The 18153-nt window shown below is 38.6% G+C and overlaps 1 protein-coding gene across 1 annotated transcript in view; it reads left to right on the top strand.

Annotated features, from left to right (window-relative positions):
- Positions 1-18153, top strand: part of LOC120476935 (thyrotropin-releasing hormone-degrading ectoenzyme) — a 109510-nt gene that overhangs the window by 88403 nt on the left and 2954 nt on the right. The window contains exons 13-18 of the mRNA XM_039668249.2: positions 6655-6802; positions 8474-8571; positions 8754-8861; positions 12815-12982; positions 17301-17441; positions 17647-17728. Of these exons, the coding sequence (XP_039524183.2) occupies positions 6655-6802; positions 8474-8571; positions 8754-8861; positions 12815-12982; positions 17301-17441; positions 17647-17728 (745 nt within the window). The remainder of the gene's footprint in view (positions 1-6654; positions 6803-8473; positions 8572-8753; positions 8862-12814; positions 12983-17300; positions 17442-17646; positions 17729-18153) is intronic.

The following is an 18153-nucleotide window of genomic DNA, read 5'->3' as shown; positions in this document are numbered from 1 at the left end:
TAACAGGACTTAAGGCAAATCATTTTATTCCTACTTTTAATAAAATGAGCAGATGTTAACAGCATGTCTCATTCAACCTCAGGCTCAGATCTGTGGAGGAGGTTATTGTTATGTTCTAAAGAAGCAAAAATGCCAACCTGCATATTAAAAACAGCATCATCGTCAATCACAGTGGGTAAAATGTCTCATTTCTCTGTAAATTACTGGGATGATAAAGAGTGTTCATATGACTGAAGAAACTGAATGCCTCAAGGGATGTTACCTAATTAAACGCCCCTGGTGCTCATGGGAGTCATTCACACAGATCAATACTGACTCACAAAGACTTTATTGTGATTATGAATTACTGGATCAATTGAGAAGAAGAAAGCTAGTGTTAGTGAAGCCTAGCTGGAGACAGAAGATCGTATTTAATGTACATAATAATTGGGTTAATTGCATAACTTTTCTTCCATGAGAAAGCACACATCTTCTATAAAAGTGTCTTTAAAGCACAGAGTTATTAAACGGGGGGTTGACTGCTTTTTTTCTTTGCATGATTGTGTTTATGGTTTTTCTTTTTTTAAAAGTCTTATTTTTCATAAACTTCACCTTTATTGTCAGCCGCACTCCCCTCTGTCCTCGAACGACCGGTCGACTTCCTGAGTCTATGAAACCACTCCCTCAGAAACAGGCAGTGGGCTCAGATTGGTTAGTTTGGGCGTTGGGTGTTGTGATTGGCTAAACTGTCGCTCACGTTGTCCGGAAGGGTAAACGTGCATGTCCTGAGCTCTGGTCCAGTAAATATGTGTTGAACTGCAGTTTATCAGTTTGAGGCAGAATCAGACGGAGAAAGCCGCGATGAAGAGAGTCAAACAGAACCTCACCACACATGGCTCTTACTAAACGGTTCTGAATGATAATTTGCTACATTTTTTTTTTAATTTATACACGTTTGTTTTACATAATACAACAAAATACATTTATAAAATACATTTTTAATAATTTATTATTACATAATACATCTGACTGGCAACAATAGCAACTGACTGGCTACTAATGTTATACTCAAACAGCATTGGAAAGTTTACGTTCTTGATCAAATCGAAAATAACGTCACAAAATATACATGAAAAATACATTTACAACATTAGTACTTATACAAAATTCAGGTCCATAATGTTTGTACGCGTTTGTCGTAGACACAAAATAGCATAACTACAGTAGTAGCTATAAAGCCAGTGCTGGCATTTCAAAAAAATACAACACAAGGCTACGTCTGGAATTATACATGCAAATACATTTAAAATGATTAAGTCTTAGCCTACTTACAGGTTGTGGCCCAACAACTGCTGCCTCTGGTTTTAAAGTTGGAACTGCTTCATGTTTTAGTAACAGTTTCTTGTTGAATCCGGTGTTGAACTCGTGGAGATTCTGGAAGCTGTCTTCCGTAAAATGCGCAGCATAGAGAGCTAGATTACGATCGTCATTTTCAGGAACATAATCAAACATAAATTGTATCCATTGATGACGAAGTACATGTACGTCCGTGGGAAGCTCGAACACAGAAGCCCTGACAGCTGGGTGAACACAACACACTCGACGAGCCGCAGAAATATGCGCATGCCCTTTTTGGAGGGGTTGATGCAAATGTGTGAGTTAGTGATGACTAAAACCCAGCTGTAGTCCCAAACGAGTAGTTTTTGGCAATATACTTCCTGATTTTTAAAAGACGATATCTCTGCTTACACTGAACTTTCAGCGCTGCAACTTTGCAGATACTGTTCATGCACCAACAGCAACATTACACACTATTTAAAATGGAAAAAGAGAAATCGCAGTCAACCCCCCCCTTTAAAATATTCTCTGGAGCGACAGCTATACAGAGGTTTTGGATTGGATTGAACAGTCAAAAATATTTGGGTCACATTTCAGCCTGTTAAAACTAATATTATATTATATATTATTATATTATTATATCCACTATGTTGTTACTGGCATGTGAAAACAGTGTCAGAATGCATCCTTTTCATGTAGATTTTTAAGCAATTAACAGTTACTGTCAACAGTCATTTTGATCACCAGCATACGTGAACTTCCATAAAAATGCTGATCTGTTCCTAACCCGAACATCAGCAGGTTTGTTTCCGTAAAGACTGAAGGGTGTTTTGTTTGTGACGCTCGTGAAACATTGCAACACCTGTCAACAATTCTGCCATACAACACATATCACACAACTGACAGGAAGAATTAAACAACAGTGCTAAGAGACTATATTGGTTGCGTTTCCATATCTGCACAATATGTTCTCTCAGCGATGGCGCTTCTTAATAGGCCTGTTTAAAATGAGCTACAATTACAGGCCAATTTAAAAGGTAATTATTTATTTAGGAGACTGTGATGGTACTCTTTATATTCACATTAATTTAAAAAAAAAAAAAAGTTTCTTTTCAATCCTCCAATGGTCGCTGACGATCATGTTGCCAGACATCGCCAGCTCTCATTGAAAATGAAGGATGGCAGGCAATTTTAAAGAGCAGCACACTCTTATTTTTACCTTGCTGTTCTTCTGGAGTGCTATTATCAATGATAAATGGCCTTCATGCAATGTTTCTCCGAGGCTGTGTGCGTGTGTATTGGCACATTCCTGAAGCATGAGAGTGATCAGCTCTTTTATTACTGTGCTCACAGGGAACAGCAGGGAAACTTCAATGCCTCATGACACTTTTATGGTAATGTTGTGTTTATATTTAATGAACATTTTCCCTCAGACCTTCGATCAGAAAGCTGAATAATTCAAAGATACAAGGAAGAAAGGAAAGTTTTAAGAAACGGAAAAAACTGAATGTCCTCCAGTGGAAGCGTCTCTAAATATGAATGATAGCCATTATAAATTATTTTCCCTCTAAAGAATTTCCATTTTAAAGGAGAACTCAGGCGCAATATGAACCTTTGGTCTAATATCATATGTAACATTGTATATTTATAATGATCAACTATTACAGACTGGTTGTCTCTAGAGGTCAGTGGAACCAAACAAAATGTGATTTGTGTCGTCCACTGTCCATCATTAACTTCACCTTTAATGTGACTTGACCGGTGAACACTTTGCAATAGTTTATGTGCTATAGTGTCCCTAAGCGCATTCGCCTAATGAGAAACAAAACATAATTAATGCACATGCAATGCTATTAAGCTCTTGACTGCATCCTTTATGTCTTGTGTGCACATCAATCCTGACAATTTAAATTGAATATTTCCATGTAATCAGTGTGAAAGAATAACTGACAGCCGATGAGTGTTTGAAGTGCCTTGGCATCATTGTAGACTGATTAATTGTTTATTTTAACACAATTATTGCTCATTAGACCGCAGTTTAATGCTTTATTCTGCTTGGTTGACACAGTGGTTTTGATTCATTTTCTATATCTGCACAAATGTGAAGTAGTTCCAGGTCTGTTGAGCTGCTTTCTAAGCATGCTTTAGACATAGCATTTAGAAAATGTTTGGAGATAAATAGCATTATTGACTCCAGACTGTGGAATTATTGAAAATTAATACATGCCCGAGGTGTAAAAGTCACTGCAATCATTAAGCCAGTTGCATTAACTTCAAATAATTCAACAGTGTTTAGAGTAAATTGCACCTGACTCCAATAAATCTGTAAGACTAACAGAAATGTCAGAGTCAGTCAAATAAAGCATTTCTGCTTTACAGTTGTCATAAACATGCATAAACCCCACTTCATATTCAAGACATACTCCATGTCATGTCATGATTATGAAGGTGTCATGTCAGTCTTATGCACACCCCTTCTCAGTGTTGTAGTACTCGAGACTCGGACTCGTCTCGGACTCGGTCTCGAGACCATATTTTAATGGTCTTGGTCTTGTCATGGACTCGTGTCCATTTGGACTCGGAATTGACTCGTACTCGAACATTTTTTTTTTTTTTAGGACTCGGAATTCTTCCCGAGTCCACTCGAGTTCAATTAAAAATATTTTTCATGATTATTAATGTATGTTAATAAAATATTTCTTTAAATTGATTGACACGCCCAGTGATTGGTGATTTTCTAGTGCGCAACTGCGCATGACAAATTGTAATAAAATTACTTTTAACACCACCTACTATGTGGCCTTTTTACCCTAAACTGATCATATTTTTTAAACTCTAAGTAAATTCAGTAAAAAAAAAAAAAAGGATTTCTCTAAGTAAATAAAATTAAATTAGGTAATCAACCCTCACTGGTCTCGGTCTCGACTCGGACTTGACCGGCTCTGGTCTCGGACTCGACTCGGACTCGACTCTCTATGGACTCGGTCTTGACTCGGACTCGACTCTCTCTGCTCTCGGTGTCGACTCGGACTCGAGTGAGGTGGTCTCGACTACAACACTGCCCCTTCTAGTGAACTGTTATCCCATGTATATGAACGTTTGACTTCATATTGAAACTTTAAGGACCACTAATCCCTGAACTTCAAATATTAAAGGCAGATATTAAATAAGAATTAAATAAAAACTCTCCGTCCTTCTCTAATACATTAACAGGCTGTTTGAAATAATAAGAACAGTTCCTGGTCAGACACAAATAAATTCACATTTGCTTGATACTATAAACACATTTACTGCTTTTTTCATGGAGATGTTGAAATATAGTTTCTAATTCTTCACCTCTTCAATTGCTTATATTATTGCAAATCAGTTTGTCTGGAAATGTTAAAAACCTCTTTGGTTAACAGTGGGTGTCCGTGAGTAACTGTGATTAATGTCCCAATTAAATGTGTGTTGGGTGAATCTGTCCCCTGGAATTTAATGAGTCCGTTTACAAGTCTGATCACTTCCTTTTTCGCCTGACCTCTGATTCAGAGTGCTCATGCTCTGCATAAAATAATGACAACCCAGGCTCATTGGAAAACGTGATTTATTTTAATGTATTTTTGACAGTTTTGCAAAACTTAAAAAATACTACATCACTGTAGAAAGGAAAAGTCAGATTTTCGATTAATAATGACTTGCACAATACTATGTTAGAACCTCAAAACGCTTTTACCATAGAGCATGATGGGTAAACTAATACATTTTGAACTTACATCGTATATAATCAAGCACAAACCCTCATTTGGCGATAAAAACTACTGTCGGGATTTACTAAAGTCACTGAAAATTTGATTAAAATTAGCACTGAAAAAGCGTGGACAGGGTTATTTTTGCGGCTGATCTTATTGCATTTGGAGTTTCTCTTTCAGACACGAAATTTATGGGAGTATTTAAATGAATCATGTAAGGTGATTTACTGAGATTTGCGCTAGTCAATTTACTGGTATTTGTGCCATTATTTATTGCCCCAAAAAGCAGACGCTAATTCTTAAACCAGACGCTAATTTGTGCTGCTCTTGGTAAATTGCTTTGGTCATTATGGAAATGATCCGGCTGTTAATTTGCATGTCGTCAGTAGATCATGCGTAGAACTCACTTTTTTCGGAATTATGCTCTCACGCTAATTTTCCCTGTTTAACAAATCTGGCCCTTCATTTCCAAAGAAAATGCTGCCAGATTTTTGCCAACTTCCGTATGTTTTTGATCAAGCTAAATGTGATTCTAGCGCCACTCACTTGACATACCCAGATAGCAAACTGACATTGAATCAACGTGGAAATATGACATCGAAACAACGTTGATCTGACATTGTTTTGCTCATCGAATTAACGTTGAACCAACGTCAGATGCGTCATTCTTTCAAAACTAACGGAAAATCAACTTGAAATCAACGCGTTGTTTCAACGTTATGAAAGCAAACCAATTTTCGATTTCATTTAGCTTTGAAGAATGCCGCTTCTGACGTTGGTTCAACGTTAATTCGATGAGCAAATCAACGTTGTTTCAATGTCATGAGAGACGTCGTTTCCACGTTGATTCAATGTCAGTTTGCTGTCTGGGTAGCCTATATACGCACCTGATTTCAAATGCTCTTTTCATGTGGCATGCAAATTAGCACTACTTATCTGAAGTGCACTCAGATACGACTGACAATTGATTCCAATTGAGTTTGCCATTGGCTGTTTTGCTGTTGCTAAGCTAACAGCAAAACACTCAAATAAACATAAAACTACATATCACACACAAAGTAAGCATTATTATGATCCTAAAAAAGATGCTAGCGACAATGCTAACCTGTTCCAAACATTGTTATGTGGTTGCTTGTGTGTTTTAGACAGTAACTTAATATAATAGTGACACTATGCTTGCTAGAAAACATTCTTTAGATTCAAAGACTCATGGAAAGTCTCGTCTTCTTGTGTTTTTGTTCTGAGGATATTGGCCATCTCTCTGTTTTTCCCCTCTCAATGAAGGGTTGTAGGCATTTCTGAAAGGAGCGAGGGGAAAAGGGGAGAAGACATTTGAATCCTTTAGAAGAGATCTTATGTTTTATGGATGTATGCAAATTAAACACGAGTGTAGCCGTACAAGAGAAGCAGTTTTTTTGTGTGTGTTTCTTACAGCACATTATGACTCCCCACGCAGAAGCACGATGCCTGCAGGTATTCTAAACGAATGATGATGAACAAAATGAACTGTTTGTAATCAAATGTTAACGATGTGTCTACCAAAGGGGAAATATGCTTCAAATGTGCTGCTAGTGTCTTATCCTCCTACTCTCTCTCTTCTCTCTAGAGCGGGATATTTGCCCCAAAACGTCCCCTTGCAGATGATCTCATATTTGTCTCAGGAGAGCGAGTTTCTGCCCTGGCACGCTGCTAGTCGAGCTCTTTACCAGCTGGACAAACTCCTGGACCGCACTGAAGACCACAGCCTGTTCAGCGTGAGTCTGATCTCACATACGTTTGGTGTCTGTTGGATTTTAACCTTGACTAGTGCAATAAGAAAGACACAGCTGATATCTGGCAGCACGTCTCAGATGACTCGACAGATCGAACTTAAGACTTCCTCTGATCATTATTCCACTTCAGTACAGGCACAATGCCTCTTTTAGAATCTCATAGATGTGCAAAACAGAGATTTCCACCATCGGTTGTGTTTTAATGGCTATATGTTCGGATTAGTGTAATCATAATATTTCTGCAGTAAACAGTGTGCATGTTGTGAGGAGTGTGCAATAGTGTGCATGTGTGTGGGATTCCCAGATGAGCTTCTGCACTTACAGTATAATATGAGGACGGACTGTGTGAAATACTTTTTCCCACAATGCACTGCACTTGACTCAGTCGTCCATTTCCCGTGAAACCTGCACAATATCAGATGTCATTTTTATCTTTTTCTTCTAGATACGTTATTTGATCAGAATGAGAAATGTACATTTTTTTTATAAATAATATGCCGCGTATAATGTGCAGCATGCTTGTATATGACAGTGTGAGACAGTCTCTCTGTTATTTGTCCACCTGCTTTCATATTCATTTATCACTTTGTTATTCAGAATAGCATTCACACGCCTACCCACAATCCCTCAGTGCACATGAGTCATTTCTGCCCCTCCTCTGTAATGGACGACCCTTTAGTGTCTGCAGTGAGTGTGTGATGAATTTAATAGCGTCTTCTCTCTGTAACTCTCATTTATTGTGTTTACTGTGAGACAGAGCAGATGTTTAGCATGTAATGCAAGACAGGAAACAGCTGGAGCAAATTAGTCAAGTGCCTTCAAATCATGTGACCAGGTGTCTAAACCTTCATTCCAGTGTGTGTGTGTGTGTGTGTGTGTGTGTGCTCCGTCACTAATTGTCAAACTGAGGTGAGGTTACTCTGTTGGCAAAATTATAACACATCACTCAGTGTTTGTAGTAACAGCTTGACAAACACACCTGATCATCAGTACGGTCCGCCACAATATGGAAAACAATGTCCTCTAACGCTGTCCCAGTGTTTATTGTATGTGCTTTTATCCGTGTAAATGTAAGTGTGTGTGTGTGTTCAGAGTTGAATTGCAGCATAGCAGGGTCTAATTGTGATCATTCACTCGTCTCAGTAAGAGGGCATGAAGGAGAGCAGTCATGCTAAATTAGCCATGACATCACCTGCTGTTACATTTCCCTCAACCGTATGGAGAGTCAAAACACACACACACACACACACACACACATGACACAAAACAACATAATATGTTAAGTTTTAAACTACACAATGTCTCATTCTTCACAGCTTCTATTAGTCAAATATTGAATAATTTGGCCAGACATTTATATATGTGTTATTATATATTTTAGTTTTTTTATCATTATTATTTATTTATTTTTTAAGATGAAAGCTAATTCATAAAATCTTAATAATGACCAATTTGTCCAGCTCAGTTTTCTTAAATGGTCTGGATGTTGTCGGGAATGAGCTTTATACATTTATACAGCAAGTATACATAATAAAGTACTCAGTTATTTCAAGAGAAATGTAAATCCTGGTCTCAACATGGCAACCAGACTCACTAATTCTCTACCATGTGTTTTGTTTTCTACTTTTGTTTGCTTTTTGTTTCGTTCTTCAGGACTATGTTCTAAGACAGGTGGAACCAAAGTATCACAAGTTGGGCTGGCCAAACACTTCCCCTGACGCCTCCATCATGCAGACGGCTTACCAGGCCGAGTGAGTCTTGAATTTCATCTTTAATGAATTATGTATTACACTTATAAACGTATATGAAGTCTAAGTAAGGACACCGAAATTTTAAGTCAGACATTTTCCACCTTTCATTTTTCCCCTTTGTCCATCTTTTACTTCCTGCTGCTGTTCTTCCCTGCTGGTATCCATCCCTCTTTCCTCCTCAGAGAGTTGCAGAGAGAGGTGATCATGCTGGCCTGCAGTTTTGGAAGCAAACACTGTCACCGCCAAGCTGTGACTCTCATTTCAGACTGGATTTCCAGCAACAAGAACAGGTGAGCAAATTTACAGAGTGACAAACACATACTCCTGTCCAAACGTATTTCAAAACACCATAATGAACTTCAAGGTTTCACTTAATGCTGTTTTGAGGTGTCTCTTATGTCAACTCTTTATCAAATTAGTTAAATCTAAATCACTCAGATTCACTGAATCGGCCCAAAATACAGTTTACAACGACTCGCTTAACTAAATCAGATTGGACTGCAACAAAGAGAAAGTTTATATAGTGGTATAGTTAAAATTGCACATTCAGAAGATTTTTGTTTTAAAAAAAACCCTTTAAATGTAAAAGACTTACAATTATGTTTAAAAAAAAAAGTATATTAGGCATGTTATTTGGCTAGTTTTGTGATTTGGTAGCTTGGAAATACAGACCCAATTCCAAAAGATTAAGGGTCTGGCATTGAGTAATGAAAATCGCCCCGACTCGAGGGGCGTCACCAAGCATGCATTTGAAAATCTCACTGCATGCAATTGGATAACACTATGACCAATCACAAAAATACGCCCCATACGCTTAGCTACCAGCGGAGCTAACTGGTAGATTAGACTCTTGCCGTATTTGGTCAGCAAAACAGCAAAAATGTTCCCTCTTGCATAAGAACGATTCGAGCACTATCTTCTGTTCCTCTTTTAGAACACCAAACTGGTGTTCACCCATAGCCATCTTGCAATGTTAACTAATGACTTCGACGTCGCAGCGCTGTCGTCATCTGTTTAGCTCGCCTTTGGCCCGACTACATCAGATACACCGTGATTGTGATTGGTGCAAGTTGGCTCAATTACTCAATGCCAGTGTGACTTGCTGAGCAAATTCAAATTACATGAATAATTTGAAGAAAAAGGACATGAATAATAAAATCATCATTGAGAAACCATACTTCAACATTGACATCCACAATTGTCCTTTTCGATTTGGACAAACGCACATTACATTTCTGCAATAATATCGAGGCACAGTGCTGTGGTGTGTGTGGACACTTTGAGGTCTGTTCAATATGTCCTGATCATCAACACTGCCAACATCCATACAGCAGGAGCTCTATCAAGTGTCCATGGAAACACACAGTCTGATTTGTTTTCTCTGCTGCCCACAGCAATGTTCACATGCATGTATGCAGTCTCACACAGTCAGGCACACCAGCCTTCCGGCAGGCACTAATGGCCATAATGGAGAATAAACAGGATTGTGTTTGTGTGTCTGAAGAAATGTTTTCACCATGCACAAGATATTGTGTTTGCCAAGTTTTTAGAAAAACATTTTTTGGCCTTGAGACAAACAGTTGGCCGCACGCCTACCAACACACACACTGTTCATCACGCATTAGCAACCTCAAATACATTGGATATTTGCTTGCTGGCTTAAAAATTGTGCCTTAAAATACACACACAGATGCTTTATTACACATGTGATGTGTCACATATTGACCTTGACTTAATGTGCTTTTAATGACTTATCGAGGTATCTAATATGACATGAGCTTTTCTGATAGCAGCAGTTGCTCTGTTTAAAACGCTGTTTTTGCCTATATTCTTGCTTTTAACATGTGAAATGCACACACATTTGTATTCAGCCAGTGTTTGACCTGGTCAGGAAAAGATTTTCCACTCTTTTGCCCTGAAACGGCTCAATTGCTCTAACAGTGGCTCTGTAATTATTACCCCATGGAGTCCAGTGTGAGGTTTCTGTTCGTGTCTGAACTGACAGTCTGTACTGAACACAATCCCTCCTGATAGACGTATCATCATGTGGACAGCTTAGTTTAATTTGCTGACAGACAGTGAGAGCTCATGAAAGGCACCTAAAATGCTTTAGTTTCTGGTGTACGACTGTCGAGTCAACAGATGGAAATAGATTATTTCTGAAATGCATCTGCTAGACTTGCTGCCTTTCTTCTCGACTGTTTTTATGGTATCAGTTGTAGCATACTTTTGATACTATTATAATTTTGACTACTTTTGCATTTTATTGAATGTGCCTTGACTGTGCTAAGTTTCAAATTGTGCCATTTTCATCTGACCTGACAGCAGACGTTTGGATCTGGCAGATGTGTCCTTCATTGTCCTTTCTTCAAAAATGACCTCTAGTCCTGCTGGGAGAATAAAAAGAATCTGTTCAGTTTGATATTCAGGGATAAGCAGCACATAAAAGAGGAATGTGTTGACCTTTATGTCTTTTTATGGTTTAGGTGATGATAATGTCACAGGAATGACCCAGCAGAGTTTATGAGCTGCAAAGAAAGGCTTCAGATCACTGGCCAAAGACAAACTCTGACAAAACCTCCTCGTGTGCTTTATTGATTAAAAACAAGATACCACAGACTGAGAAAAGAAGACAGGGCTGAAAATAAAGAGCGACGCTTCGGTCGAGGGAAACTGACCCAGCTATTTTTTTTTTCTTTGTATAGTGCGTGACATAGTTTTAGTCTCTTTTTAAAACAATAAACTCTCAAACATTGTAAAGTACATAAACTTTGTACATTGTTTCAAGAACACACGTAAGGTCTAGAGGTGTATACAAATCTCATAATTATTTTAATTATAAATGTGTTGCCTCCAAACAGCCACATTATACAGAAAACCATTATATTCATGTTATAATATCGGAAGTAAAAGAGATTGGTTGATTGTGTTCTCTACCATTTTCATTCTGAAAATATTCTTTAAGTCATGAATTTTCCAGATATAATGGTACAAATATAAACGGAACGGCAAAAAGGATAATTGTTTAACTGAGTTTCTGAATTCGCATAGGCTTCCTGTCAGTGGCAATCATAAATAAGACATCTCCTTCACAGGTGAAATTTCAGTCTGTACGCTCCAATTGGTTGTGACATGATTTTATAACTTACTGAATGTGCCGTTCTCTGTATCGCTACATTGAAAACTCCCAGAGGCTCCGACGGCTCATCCAGAATCAGCAGGTCTTTATTGCGCTTTGTTTGAGCAAATCAAAAGTTCAGTCACTGTATCGCCAAAGCTCCTCCAGAGGTTTAATATTATTTCTTCTTCCTGTACGAATATTACATGCATCGTCTCACAGCCTGAGAGATACTTTTCTCTCTGTGTTCTTCTACTGTAGACTGTTATTCTTTTCTGAGATGTATAATCAGATGATATCATGGGTCCATTCAGAGCTCATACTTATAACCTGTATCTCTAGACTATATATATAGGCCTATTCAGTATTTTGCACTGTGATTCACTTTGGGAGGCCTGCTGGGATGATTTGGGTCCAATCTTCCCCACTTAAATGATTAACTTATATCATCGAATTAGAACAGCTGGTGTGTTATTATGAACATCAGTCTTGCTGTGACAGAATTCGAAGTGATTGCGGACAGCAGAAGACCTCTTGAGCAAATGTGGCCCATTTGAAATCCTAAATCTTTGATTTAAAATTATAGACAACAGACAATTTGAGCGGAGAAAAGAAACCGCAAAAGACACCACAAATTCTCACATACGCGTACAAATAAAAACATGCAAAAAACACTCACGCTGTTTTTCATTGATTCTTCTGGAGGTGAAACGTTGACTTGTGACCTGTTATCTTTAAACAACCCTGAGGACAAAACAAATGTCTGCTGTTTTAAAATAAATCTCTCTTCGGGAAAAAAGTATTTGTCAGGAATTAGAATAAGAATTAGGTGGGATCTGTCATATGAATCTAATATAAACATCAGTAAATGTTGAATGAACATGCAAGTACCATTGAGTGTGCATATGTTTCAATCAATGTATCCCATTTTTTCACTATTTTCCCTAGACTTCAAAAGTCAATCTTTGTTTTCTATTAAAGTTTTTGACTCCAATTCAGTTGTAAATCTATTTAAATGCTAATGATATCATTTACTAGCTGTGAATGTTTACCTCAAAATATCCAAGTATAAATGTGAATTCAGCTTGTGTCTTCAATCAGATATTTCAATCTTCTGTCCCACAGGATTCCACCTAACGTACGGGACATTGTGTACTGCACAGGCGTGTCTCTGATGGATGAGGACGTGTGGGAGTTTATCTGGATGAAGTTTCACTCCTCTACAGCCATCTCTGAGAAGAAGGTTCTTCTGGAGGCCTTGACCTGTAGTGACAACATCTTCTTGCTCAACAGGTCAGTCGACACACTTACCAACTCATTGACAATAACATCAATTTAAATAACAAGTTACTGTCTGGAGCATAACACATTGCTTAATCATTCTTAGTGGGAAGGTTTAGCATCTAAAACAAATCTTTGCAAATTGCCATTCTATTGATAGTAAGAAGTATCTGTAAGTCTCTGGAGGATGTATGACACTCCTCTGACTATAACTCTGTTTGAGGTCTGCTGTACCTCATAAAGTAATCCGATTCAATCCCTTCCACCACATCATGTCGCTCACACCAGCAGAGCTGCACTCACTCCTCTGACAGGACTGTAAAAACAATGGCTGCCGTAGGAGCTTTTCCCACAAGTCTCCATGGCACCTTAAATTCTCTCCCGACTCAATAGTTGAATGAGGACGGTGGCGGATTACACCCTGTCCAGCCCAGACAAGGATCTCACAGTCCAGACATATGTTGAAGCAGTTCTCTTAGGATTCACTGTGGGTTTCACATCTCCATTGACAATCGTCATTGTTTTATAGATGCTATGAGAGAAAGAAACTTGCCCATATGAAAATACCCACTGACCCCTCTCTGAAGTGAGTGTTCAGCACTCAACAAGTTAATTTTCATGGGAATCTTTAGCATGAGTCTGTTTAGAGGGATGATGGTGTTTCCCTAGGGTACTGGAGGAAGAACATAAATAGCGACACACTTAACAAGTACACATTTCTATTCATTACATCCAGGCATCTTCATACTCCTATTCAAGGTTCGAGAGATGGAAGCCGGCTCACAACTTCATAACCATTTAAAAAACAACAACTTATTTGAGATATTTCAATCAGGCTGTCATTCGGCCCATGGTACCAAAACAGATATGCTCAGGGTGACAAATTACCTTCTTATGGCAGCTGATTCAGGATCAGCATCACTGCTCATTCTCCTAGACCTAACAGCGGCATTTGACACAGTAGACCATACCATCCTCTGGGACCGCCTCCACAACACAGTTGGGCTGTCTGGAATGGTCTTGCAATAGTTTCAGTCCTACCTTACTGGCAGTACTGAGTGTGTTATATTGGGAGAATGTGACTTCAGGATGCTCCCTGTTGCATGTGGTGTCCCACAGGGGTCGGTTCTCGGCCCAATCTTATTCATTCTTTACATGCTTCCACTTGGATCTGTCATAAGCAAACTTGTCCATGCCTTCATGCCTTTATTTCCACCAGACTGGACTGGTGCTCCAGAAGCATCAATACATCCAGAATAGCGCTGCCAGAGTCCTAATGAGAGTCCGAAAATATGATCACATAACTCCCATTCTACACTGCACTGGCTCCCTGTTTCATTCTGGATCGACAGCAAAATCCTCATGCTTACACAAAAATGTATCACTGGACATGCACCACCATATCTACAAGAACTCATCACACATTGAGACGCAGGGCAAAGGTCCAAATACGGATAACAGATAACTAGAGCTGCTAGACCAGGGATTGTCAAATCTGGCCTTCGAGGTCCACTTTCCTGCTGACTTTAGCTCCAACCTTGATCAAACTCACGTGCCTGGAACTTTCCAGTAATACTGAAGACCTTGATCAGTTTGATCAAGTGTTTTTGATTAGGACTGTTTTAATTTTCATTTAATGTCACTGACGGTCAGAGTTTAGAATCCCTGTGCTTGACCATCTTTTCTGGTAGTTTGCATCTGCTTAAGGTGGTTACCCATTTTCCAAAAACACAAATGGTAGAAGCTTTCTTGAGAAAACTGCAAAGGAAAAGCCAAGAAAACTGTTTTCCCCACAACATAAAAGATTATGTATATTAGCAAATGATGTGGGGTGAGAGCAGCAGTAGTGATGTGATGGTGTTGAAAGTGCCAGACATCATTGTTAAAAAAACAAAACAAGCGGTAGGAACACTCACGTGCTAATTAGAAACTGGGACCTATTGCTGCAATGCATGGTGTAAGCTTGGTGTAAAGAACCTGTAACTGAATTTATTTCAGCTCAAAGAAACAAAGTGCAGCTCTTGACTGTCCTCCAATGATTTTTAACAGTGTTGATATCTGGTGCTCTACACTTTTTTTCCTTCTTCCATTTTATTCATGAATTCTTATGAAATAAATGTTTTTACTTTTTACCACCTCTGTGTATGAATCGCACTATTAGTCATTGTTTCTTAGGATTTAGTGTTGTTTATATGCTTCAAATATCTCTCATTTCTGATATTTGTTTTAGTGTCACATAGGATATTTGATATATTTCATGACTACTGCAGCATTCAGACGTCCACCTTTGCTCTAGTGTTGGACATAAAAGACAGCAGTTCACTGGTTTTAGATGCACTTAAATTTCACGCAGCATGCACAAGCAAAGCCCCCTGTCCCAGTTGAGCTCTGTGTGAGAGTGTGTGTTTGTGATATTTAATCTACCGAAGAGAAAACTGGCCTGTGTTTGGAGTGAGCTAGTAAACGTGCTTCAATCACTGAGTCTGAAGGATGGGGTGTATGGACTCTGTGTTTAGTATTGATTTTTATGACATGAAGTAAATTGTATCCCCCCTCCCCCATTATTCTTTTTTTTTTATATATATTTGGATGAAGCGTGCTGTGATGTAGTAGTGGGCTGAATACAATTCCTCTCTGCTAATCGAATGTGTGTGCGTGTGTGTGTGTGTGTGTGTGTGTGTGTGTGTGTGTGTGTGTGTTTGCTGAATCTCACCTCTGTTAACCTAGAGATGTTGTGCAGACTTAGAGACTGAATGAAGATAACGTAGCATACTGCTTACTGAATACTGTGAACTGTCTACAGTATACAATATGATTTTAAATAATGTCAATGTTAAAAATTGTAAATTATGGCACGTCCTGATTTTGCAGAGTTAGACTCGTTCCTGGGTAAACATAATTCAGTTGATCCTGGAACAACATTCCTGTTTGAAAAAATGAAATCCTAACCACATCCGTACCCCTAAACCTAACCCATATGTTATTCCTAAAATCAGAAGGAACTGACTGGTGAAAAACACTGATGTAGAAGCACCTAACTCTGGTTGTAAGCCTGAACTTGACATAAAATCTCAAATCTGATTGGTTGATTGGAATGTTGTTCCAGGATCAACAAAGATGTATAAACACTGGGAATGGATGGTCAGTTCAGGCGCATTGCATTATGGGATACAGTATTACACATAGTGTGTTCCATTTGTATACTGTATTATTTCGCTAAATCCTTCACATATAGAAAATATACATGCTGTGCACAGTGTATTCTCAAGACAATATAAAAATGCTGATCTGAACATAAAAGTGATTATAGAATTAGCAAAACAAACTCTTCAGAAAGCGTTCACACTTGTCCACAGAGGAAGCAGGATGTCACGTTTGCGAGCTGTGAAGCTGCCGTCCGCACACAGATGTGTTTGTCGGCGTGGCAATAATCTCCAGGGTGTTTGTGAATAGGAGCCACAAATGACTTGACGACGAAAGAAAGTCAAAAGCCCAAAAGAGCAGTTGATCTGAAATAAGAGACCAAACCACATGAAGCAATTACCCCATTTGTTATTGCAAATTGAAAACTTGTGCACCGTGGAAGCGTCTTTCTGTGTAGCACCTCATTTCCTATTTCTTTCTTTTTCATCTACTTGACATTTCGCACCAATTTGAATCGAATGGGTCTGTCTGCATTTGATTTGGGCTTCTCAGGTTAATTACTTTTTGAAGATGCCGACTTATTGAGAACATATTTGAATAATTGTGTTTCGCCAGGCCTGTCAGTGGCTGTCTTTAATGAAAACGAGGAAGAATAATGTGTTTTGTATCTCAGATTTACCCGAGCTTAAAACTAGCATAGAAATGATAGTAAAATTGATTAGAATGACTTAATTAGAAAAGATACGATAATGTTCATGATAATAGCTGTATTTGTCAAATAGCAGCCATTAATATGGCAAGTATTATATTTTGGACCAAGCTCTTCCAAGCATTAGAGCACGATTAATGAAGTATATGTATAATTCATTTAGTGTATTAAAGTTTTGGTTAAAACACATTCAAGATTGTTGATTATTTTCAGTATCCACTGTTATCAGTTCACTTCATTCTATTCAAATGAACCCTCTGCTAAGCTCTGCCCACTTCTGGGTTATTTATTTGTCACAGGAATTAATTGGAGTGCAATTTCTATGGAGCGTGTGATTAATGCGTATGAAAAATTGTGTTCAATAAAGATTTAAAATCACTTAATGAAGTTTTACAGTCCACACCATGGCCACATTACCAGATCATTTAAAATAATTCAGCATTGTCAATTATTCCTCACTTATTGTCTTGTCCACAGGCTCTTGAATCTGTCCCTCACCTCTGACCTGGTGCCGGATCAGGACGTGATCGATGTCATCATACATGTTGGCCGCAATCCGCTGGGAAGACATTTAGCATGGAGATATTTCCGTGAGAAGTGGGACATATTGAATTCCAGGTGAATGTAGCTTCTCTGTTTATCAGTGACTTCAACCTTCCTCTCAGTCCCTGAACAAATGAATTTTACATTCGCACTCTCATGTTGGAGGACCACAGTGCAATTTGGGAAATATCTATTGGTGTTTGTTTGCTACTGAGCTCATTAAAATGGTGCTCCAGTGTTTTTAATGACAGAGCTTGAACTCCATGTCTCTCATTCGCAGGTATGGAGAAGCTTTGTTTATGAACTCCAAATTAATCAGCGGCGTGACGGAGTTTCTCAACACTGAGGCCGAGTTGAATGAGGTGAGTCTGGACTTATACACCATCCTCAGGCTTATACACCACCATTCAATCTAAAGCATTAATGAACTATTGACCAATCTTCATGGAACATTAATACTTTCAGAAAACATTGGTCAGCAAAATTCTTGAGATGGAGAAAATAAATAAAAGTAAACTTTGTTGGGTTATTTCCTCATTGTAACTGCTTAACCATATTACGGGAAATGGAACGTATATTCACTTATTCAAATTCATTCAGCTTCAGTCCCAGAGGACACAGACTGCTGATGCTTCTCACTGCAGCGCAGCACTTTCTCTTCCAGCTGATTTCGTCTTCCACAATTTATCATTCATACAGCGCTAATACGAACCCCCTCAGTGTTTTCTTCAACAGAGCATTAGCATACTGTCATTGACAATCAGCCGCTGCCAGAGCACTTCATCCA

The sequence above is a fragment of the Pimephales promelas genome, chromosome 24, assembly GCF_988280905.1.
Source record: "Pimephales promelas chromosome 24, fPimPro1.hap1.1, whole genome shotgun sequence".
NCBI lineage: Eukaryota > Metazoa > Chordata > Actinopteri > Cypriniformes > Leuciscidae > Pimephales > Pimephales promelas.
Note: the sequence above shows the minus strand (reverse complement) of the source record. Positions and strands in the feature narration are given on the sequence as shown.